At 50.6% G+C, this 9,114-nt stretch overlaps 1 protein-coding gene across 3 annotated transcripts in view; it reads left to right on the top strand.

The window, feature by feature from the left end:
- The window catches only part of Retreg1 (reticulophagy regulator 1), a 95,472-nt gene that overhangs the window by 9,769 nt on the left and 76,589 nt on the right, over window positions 1-9,114 (top strand). For 2 of the 3 annotated variants that reach the window (XM_033757516.1, XM_010644001.3), the window contains exon 3: window positions 3,735-3,765. In XM_033757516.1, the coding sequence (XP_033613407.1) occupies window positions 3,735-3,765 (31 nt within the window). Of the gene's footprint in view, window positions 1-3,521; window positions 3,655-3,734; window positions 3,766-9,114 lie in introns of those variants that run through there. The other variant, XM_010644000.3, reaches the window with a different exon arrangement.

Raw genomic sequence — 9,114 nt, 5'->3', positions numbered from 1 at the left:
CTCATTCTTGAGCCAGACCATTCTGTTTCTTCCCTATGGAGAAGCCATGTCGCGGACCGTATTAAGTTCCCATGGCTGTGTCACAAATCACCGCAAACCCAGCGGCTGTAAGTGACAACCATTTATTATCTCCTTAGCTCTGAGACCATTAGCCTGAGTCAGTGTCCCTGGGCCACAGTGGTGGTGTTGGGGGCAGCGCCCCCTGTGCAGCTCCAGCGGATGCCCCTTTTTGTCCTCCTCCGGCTTCTGCTGGGCACTGGCTGGTGTCCCGTGGCTGTGGCCTCATCCGTGCGCTCTGCTTTCCTGGTTGCACCCTTATCCCACGCCTCTGTCACGTCCCCCTCAGACCCCTTCAGCAGTGGACACTTGCAGGTGCATGAGGGCCCCTGGCGGACCCAGCATCATCTCCACGTACCATATGGAGAGCTAGCCACGGGCGCTCGGGCCAGACCTGACGCCCCAGGGAGAGCCCTCAGCCTGTTCTTCGTCTCCAGTCACTTATCCTGCAAACTGGGAGCAGCCATGCCCCTTCCACAGTGCCGCAGGAGGGGACGCGGGCACTGCAGCAGTCGGTTCTATGCCGCTGACACTCCCAGGACAGCACACGTTGGCTGCCCATCATTGCTCTGTTCGAGGACTTTCTTTCTTTGAGACAGGGTCTCGCTATGTAGCCCAAGCGGGCCTTGAACCCACAGCAATCCTCCTGCCTCAGCCTCCCCAGTGCTGGGATCACAAGTGTGCACCACCACAGCACCTGGCTTGTGCCAAGACTTCCTGTGCCGGCCTTCATAGGCCCTGGTGGGGACCCAGACACACCGGCCCCTCTGCCGAGTGGAGCCTCACCTCCACCCGGTCCACCTTTCTCGAGGTTTTCACTGGTGGTGTGGCTCTGAACGCAGCACTTCTGGGCTAGAAAAGACAGAGGAAAACAGGATTCCTCGCCATGCAGTCTCAGCCCTGTGGCCTGTGAATGGAGAAACTGTGCTGCCTTCTTCGTCGAGAAGAAAGTCTGAGGACAGAGACCCTTTCACAGCACAGCACACGGCTGCCAGCAAAGATCCCAGCGAGTTGTGGAAGCGGCTCCAAGTCACATCTGTGGGCAGGCCTGGAGACGCGGTGGCTTCCGTCAGAGCCGTCAGCTGCTCTCCTTAGAGGCTTTGGCCCAGGCACAGCAGCAGGGATGGGAGGGCCCGGCTGGAGGGAGGGCAGGCGGCGCTGCCTCCTTCCCAGCTGTCGGCCCGCTTCTGTGACTAAGAAAACAATGTCAGTGGCTATGAATTTAATCTACACCTCCACATTTTGAATGTTTTTACTGAATTTTGAAAGTACGAAATGCTATGAGCTGTATATACACTTATTGTATGGTTGAACTTGAGCTTCTTAATATTATTTTGCTACTGTTTTTGAAGGCAGAATCTGGCTATGTAATTCATGTGGATCTTGAACTATCACCGCTCAGGCTGACCTTGAACTAGGGTGATCTCCCTGCCTCAGCCTCCTCAGAGCTGAGATAACAGGCTTGACAACTCCTTCACTCCCGCTCAGGCCCAGTCATGAAAGATTAAAAAGTTCAAAGTCAAAACCAGGCGGCTTGGTGGTTAGGCATAACCCTAACCCTGCTACTTAACTTTGTCTTTGACCATTTTCTTTCCCACCGAACAAATATTTTATTCATGTAAACTGTCTGCCTTTTCTCCTTCTTGGTCATCTCCATCTTCTTTAGAATCAGAGGTTGATACAACCCCTGTTTTACCTAAATGTTTCCTCTTTTTTTTGTCCTTTTGGTACCCAGGATTGAACTCACGTCCTTGAGCTTGTGAGGTAGGCGGCGGCACCACTGAGCTCCATCCCCAGCCCTTTCCTTTCTGGTTCAGCTTCTTGCCCTCTTTGTTTGTCTGCCTCTTTCCTTGCATTATCTTCTTCCTTCTGGTGCTCTTCATCCTTTTTAGGTTTTTCCTCTTGCTCCCTTTTCTTTTGGATTCTTCAGCGACCGTGTCAGTCTCTGAAGGGCAAGGCTGTTGACTGTTTGGGGTCTGCCTCTTGGTTTTGGGATCTCGGCCTCTGTAGCTGCAGGTCGTCCTCACTCGGGACTCACTGTTCCACGAACAGATGCTGTCGCTGTTGCTGCTACTCCTGCCTCCTCGGTTTCTGCTTTTTCTGCTTTTCTCTTTCTCTGTCTTCTGGCAGCTTTCGGGGCGGTGATGTCAACTGCTTTAGTCATATCCTCCCTGCTTGCTTTTTCTTCATGATCATGCTCTTCCTTTGAAGCACTAGTTTCTTCTTCTTCAACTTCAACATGAGATGATGCATTTGACTGTTTAGCTGATGCCTGTTGGCTTGAGAATTTCACTTTTGGATTGTTTTCTGTCTCCCATAGCCTTCATTAAAACCTTTTCATTGGGCCAGGGATCTAGCTCAGTGGTTCCGCTGTCTGCCTTGCAAGCACAAGGACCTGAGTTCTGTCCCCAATACAAAAACAAAAACAAAAACAAAAACCAAACCAAAAAAACCCCACCTTTTCGTTTATTTGGTTTACCGTACGTTTCTTTATTGTAGTCACCCCTTCCAGCCCCACCCGGCCCTCTGTAAGATCTGCACCCAGGGGACCTTTGAAAACATTGTCTCTCCACACCTTCCTTCCTGTGACCACGCTGTCATCTCCTCTGTATCCTCAGCACCCTGGCCCGTGAACTCCAGTCCTCCTTGCCTCTCCACTGGCCTGGCTCTCGGTACCTGCTGGGCAGCCTCCTCTTGGGCCTTGGCCTTCGGAAGTGTTCTGTGCCCAGCACCGACCAAGCCTCAAGACCTGGCCCCTGCACCCTCTGCCCGCCCTGCCTGGCCCCGCGTGGCTGACTCAGCTCTGGGACTGGACTTGATGTTCCGCTCAGCCCCATCCTTGACTGGACTTTGGACTTTCTCCATCTGCTCACCAGCTCCTGCCCGTGTCAGTGGCTGCAGAGACGCTGTCCTGACCCCTCCAATGCCCCGCTTAGTAATAGGACGAGCAAGCAGAGGCTTCCACTCATCTGCTGCTTTCTCCTCTGGGTGCTGGAGTCACTGGAGAAATGCCCCGGGCAGACAATTTTGAGAAACCTTTTTTTTTCTGGAAGTAAGGAGAATTTACACAGGTCCTTGGTAGAAGATACTGAAGAACCTAAGGGCAACATCTTTGACTTTTCGCTTGAAGGAAAATGTAGAAACTCCCTCAGGGTCATTTCATTTTTCTCCTTCTTCTGTTTCTTCCTTCTCCCCCTCGTCCTTCGTGGCTTTTTGGCTTTTTTGAGACAGGGTCTTACCATGTAGTTCAGGCGGGCCTTGACCTCACCATGCTGCCCAGGCTCATGGTGATCCTCCTGCCTCAGCCTCCTGAGTGCTGGCATTCCAGGTGTGCACCCTGACTCCCGGCATCCGTTCTTCTTTGTGAGGACTCCCCCTCAAAGCCACTTCTAATGTGCACCCTCCTTTGATGCTTCCTTCGGCGGCTTTGCTTGTGTAATCCCTGCACTGCTCGTTTGCACAGTCTGGTCCCTACAGCAGGGACCGTGTGTTTGGGATGTGGCAGGACCTCAGCGTGGGTCTGCTTACCCATGGCCGGAGTTAGTCATGGCTCCACGAGTGCACGGCAGATGATTGGTACTGCTAGTGCCGTGCGCTGTAAGTGTCCCACTCCTGCTCTTTCTAGTCAGGGTAGCCCTGGGAGGACAACACCTCACATTCGCTTCTCCCTGTTGCAGGTGCCCAGCTGTGGAGAAGCCTCAGCGAAAGGTAGGGGACTTACTTCTATGATGGGGCTGTCGAGGGTGAGGTGGGGAGGGAGGCACCAGGATGCACCTGTGAGGTCGTGTTTCGGTGCCAAGGACCCAAGTCCTGTAGTCACTGGCAAGCATGGGAAAAATACAGAGAAATACCATGGACCTGAGGACAAGGACAAAACTGGGACTCATTAGAGGAAATGGTCCGGACTTTGCTTCAGTATGGGGCATGGCTTTGTGCCTAGTCATCCTGGGTGAGGATTTGGAAGGCATTATTTCTTTCTGGGATTTCCTTTCAGACTTGGTGTTGGGGGCATGAACAATGCGGCTGTCATGGGAGAACAGAGCCAGACTCATGAGGCCCTAGAACTTTCTAGAATGTTCTAGAAGAATGTTCTAGAAGGTTACCCATGAGGTCAGTTCAGAGGACTTTGGGGTGCAAGGACAAAACAAAGAGGGCCTAAGAGACCTTTTGGTCTGAAGATGCATGGACACTGACCAGCCACTTGGCTTCTGGCCTCACCAGAGGGAAATATTACCTCCTTTCCATTGGCCACCATCCACCCTGCCATGAAGGTGCTGCTCCCGAGTGAGGAGGAGAGGGTCAGACTAGCTGATCAGGGGGACGTGACTCATTTCACTGACCGGGCAGACAAGGAACAGAAAAACGAAGAAAGTGTGAGGATTAAAATGTATTAAGATAAATTTTATAGGAATTGATGTATAACATTAACTTCCCCTTAAAAATATGTGGTGGTACCTTGGTACTCGTTCTTAGTTGAATGCGGGAGGCGTGACAGTTACCAGAAGATGAGGACCGGGACAAAATTTTCACCCCCACTACACGGGGGACTCTTTCTGAAACCACAGAAATCTGACAGAGCAGCCTGAGGGGGAATTGAGAGCTGGGGATGGCACCCAAAGGTGTCTGGGCATGACCCTGACCCAGGCCCCAGACTCGCCTACTGCAGGCCCGCTGGGCTGGAGGGTGAGCATCTTTACCTTCTTGTGCTTCCGTTTCCTGTTGAGCAGATGGCACAACAGAAGCTTGCTAGGTAAGCGTGGTCAAGGGACGATTAGACCACACAAACCGGTGTCATTTCAGAGGGCTTGTAAAAAGCTTGTGCTCTTTGATGCGAAATTCTGTCAGGTTTATGTATAGTCAGTTTGACACGAGTATTATCCCTTGCTGTGCTTTGAATGTGGCCCTCAGTGTCCATGTGCTGTAAACTTTTGTGTTCATTGGTTTGGTTTTTGAGACAATCTCTCTATGTAGCCCAGGCTGGCCTCCAACTTGTTGCAATCCTCCTGCCTCAGCGTCCTAAGTGCTGGGATGACAGGCATGTGCACCACCGCATCCAGCTTTATTTTCCTCTGAAGGGAAGGCTCGTGTGGCAGAGGAGGCATGGTAACAGAAATATCCCTTAAACAAGAATTTAGATCGCCCACCACCGCCTCACCCCCCCCACTGCCCCCGCAATCTGGTGTGGCTGGTTTCTGTCTTGTCCTGTCCGCTCACGGCTCAGCACCTGGTTACTGAAGGTGCCCTGTCCTGGGTGGGCTGACACAGTCTTTTCGTCACCACAGAAAATGCGCAGATTCACATGGAGCCGGCCAGCGCCATGTGGAGAACACATGGGAGCTTCCTCTGGGTATGAAGAGAGGTGTAAAAAAGTTTGCAGATGTTACAGGCACAATATAGGAGAGCTGGGTCTGGTTTCTGGTGGCACCATCAACAGTGAGAACTGGAAAATTCGAATCTGCTGTCATCCGCTGTCTGTGTACCCGGAAAATTAGTTTGGAATTTGATTTTTCAGTGGCTTCTTTTTGTTTTTGTTTTTCTTTTTTTTTGGTACTGGGGATCGAACTTGGGCCCTTGCCGCTTGCAAAGCAGCCTCCAGAACCACTGAGCTAAATCCCCAGCCCTTGCTTTTTGTTTTTCTTGATGCAAGCTCTCATTATGTAGTGTAGGCCGACCTTGCACACACTGTGTAGCCCAAGCTTGCTTCGAACACGTGGCGGCCCTCCTGTCTCAGCCTCCCGAGTGCTGAGATGACAGGCGTGTGCCACCATGCCTGGCCATACCTCTTTTTAAAATCACAAAATTGTCTTCAGCATACCCAGGTTTTCCTAAGTAAATATAGTTAGATATTACTTACACCGAACAATCATCAGAATTTTTTTTTACCTAGTGCCTTAATAGTTTGTTCTTTATAACCCAGACTAAAGGGGCTATTCTTATCAAAAACTTTATTTATTGTTTCAGTTTCTGATAGCTCAGCTATCATTTTTAAATTTCAGATTTACAGAAAATCAATTCTTTTTCATGGTAAAAAAAAAAAATGTGAAATTTGAAAATGGTGGCTGAGAGCTAGGGGATTTGCGGTGGACGTTCCAGCTGTGTAGTGGCTTCCAGTGGTACTGTTCCCAGGAGGGGCAGTGGCTGGCCCCGGAGCATCTTGGACCCTTGCAACAAAGGGCCCAAAATTAACAGCATTGCTCTTCCCAAGGCCTGCAGGAACCTGCAAGAGATTGTGAGTTTTGTGGGGGTTTTGTCCTGGGGATCGAGCCCAGGGCCTTTACTCTGAGCTTCAGCCCCGGTTCTTTCTTTACTTTTTAATTTTGAGACAGGGCCTCCTATGTCACTAAATTGCCCAGGCTGGTCTGGAACTTTCACCTTTCTGCCTCAGCCTCTCAGAGTGCTGCAGTCACGCTGTGTGCTTCTGGGCTCCCTGAGTCATGGGCTTCTGCCCCCTGCATGGCCAGTCACAGGCGTCCCCTCCGGCCTTTCTCTCACGTGCTGCCAGGAGGAGCGGAGCGTGGCCCAGTTCTTGGGACAAAACGGCCTTTTGTTCTGCCACTTGCATGTGACAGCCGAGAGGAGCGTGGCCGCTGCCCGTGTGCTGCGAGGGCCAGGGACGAGGATCTGGGCACCTTTCGCCGTAAAATACAAGGCCTACATTTGACTCAGCTCGGAGGCCCAGGATGAACTACAGCATTTAGGTCAGAGCCATGGAAGACTTTACATCCCCAGACACCTTACGCTACCATTAAAAGCTCAGAGTTGTCTGGAATTCACTGTCTCCTCTGCCTCCTGAGTGCTGGGATTACAAACAGCGTGCATCCCTACACCTGGTTTAGAGTTTGAATTTTTTCTAATCTGCCTTGATGTCACCTTGTAGCCTGTACATTGTAACATTAGGCCTTGTACAAGTGAGGTCGGTACCTTGCTAACAAGAGTTTTGTTTGAAGCTGTTTTTTTTAGGGTTGTGTCCAGCAAACGAAGGTAAATCTTGTGGGGAAGAGCACATTTGATTGGATGAGGGGTAAAAATATCATCCTCCTGGGGGGAAAGCAGTTTCTGACCTCCCAGAGGTTATGGCCTCGTGCAGACACTGAGCTGGCCTGGGTGAATCTTGGGCTGACGCTGCCCAGAAGCACAGCAGCGGCGCCACTTCGCAAGTCTGCCCCTTCCCTAATCAGATCTCCAGTGGGCCTTTTATTCCTGTTTTTAAAAAATAATACTTGAGGTCAGTTCTGTAGTCAGATCTCGCACAGCACAGCATCAAAGCCCCTTTCTTCTCGTCCGGACAAAGAAGGGACCCATTCATGGGCTGGAGAGAGCCTTGCACTAGGGCTGCTCTGAGAGTGGCCCAAGTTCTCCATCCGGATTCCAGTTTGTTGCGTTCATTTTTTTCCATTTGTGCTTTGGAAAGGAGACCCGTGGAAGACAATCTGAAACAAGGGATTAGGAGGAAAATGAACAGAGAATTATGTTTTCTCTCTCACCATTAATGATGTACCTACATAAAAATTATTTAGGAGCTTTGCAAAAAAATTTGTAAATAATATGCATTTGTTTTGTTTCTTTTTGAGATGATCGGGTATTGCTGTGTAGTCCAGCCTGGTTTTGAACTCACTGTCTATCCCAGGCTCTTCTCGATCTCTCAGTGATCCTCCTGCCTCAGCCTCCTCAGTGCTGGGATTATAAGCATGTAGAAGAATAGGCATGTGAAAAATTCTTTTATTGCTAATTTTTATAGAAAATGGTTGATTTAAAGTAAGCACAGTGATATATAATGCACAGTGTATCACAGTTTTTAGTACGTGAATGCAGTTATTCCTGCCATAGGGGAATTTGTCTTACATTTTGAAATTTTATTTTCCCTTGTATATTGTTTTTTGTGAATTTCTGCATTTACTACAGGGTAGTAAAAAAGATCTGCAAAAGGACAAAGGTAGATATCGGATGCATAAGGCAAACAGCTTCTGAAGGGAGAAAACTGTAGGTTTGGCAGGTTGTGTAAAATGTCTGACTGGCATTTTAGGAAGAATTGAGGATTTTGGTTTTTTTTTTTGCAAGCTTCCTGGGGCTGTTGCCTGAGCCCACCCTGTAGCGTTCCGGCGCTGGCCACCACTAGGGGGCGTACGAGAGACAGGCCATCTCTGCGGTCCGAGCTGAGAGGGCTTGTTCGCTGCTCCCGCGCGGTCCAGGGGCTCCGGAGCATAGCACATGCGTATTCAGCCAGGGCAGAAACGTTAGTGTTGTCCCGGTTAGGAAAGAAAATCCAAGGAAAGGTGACACGGGCGCCGCGCCTGTGGCACGCACGTGCATGGATGTGTGATAGAAAGTCATAGAAAGATGTGTCATGGGAGAACAAGAAAGACCTGGGAAGGGAGAAGACTTGCAACATGGGTATGAATCGAGTTGGTGACAAATGGCTCGGCTGTTTAGAAACCAGCTAATGACTTGGGAGGTCTCTAGGAACGCAAAGATCTCCCCTCCCCCCTCCCTCTCTCTCATTTGAGACTGGGTCTCACTTGCAGCTGGCCTTGAACTCACTATGTAGCCCAGGCTGGCTTCAAACTTCTGGTGATCCTCCTGCCTCCGCCTCCCCAGTGCTGGGCTTACAGGTATAGAGAAATGAGTGAAGATTCGTAGATGGCCCCCATTCGACTCAATATTCCAGAGAATAGCTGAGTTTGCAAGTGATTGTACGGTAAGAGAACTTCTTGGTGCTTGGTTGGTCTCCAGGTATAAATTGACCTGTTAAACATGGAGGACAGAGGTCCCTGCTGTTAGAAAAGTGTAGGAGACCGGAGGCTGCAGTCCTGTCCTCAGGGGCTGGGTGCTTGGGGAGTGCTGAGTCAGCTCTGCCACTCCCACCAGACCTGGGCGCTTTCTACTCTTCTGTTTCCTTACACAGCAGAAGGAGGGCGTGGAGGTGGTTAAGTTGGGTGTTGAGGTGGGAGGCGGCCCTGGATTAGCCGGGTAGACCAGGGCCAGCACGGCGTCTTTTTAAAAGAGAAGCAGAGCAAGGAGGCGAGAGGTGCTGGGCCGCAGGCTTTGGCGGTGGAGGAG

The sequence above is a fragment of the Fukomys damarensis genome, unplaced genomic scaffold, assembly GCF_012274545.1.
Source record: "Fukomys damarensis isolate Sample0158 unplaced genomic scaffold, DMR_v1.0_HiC HiC_scaffold_1, whole genome shotgun sequence".
NCBI lineage: Eukaryota > Metazoa > Chordata > Mammalia > Rodentia > Bathyergidae > Fukomys > Fukomys damarensis.
This window is presented reverse-complemented; position numbering and strand designations above follow the sequence as displayed.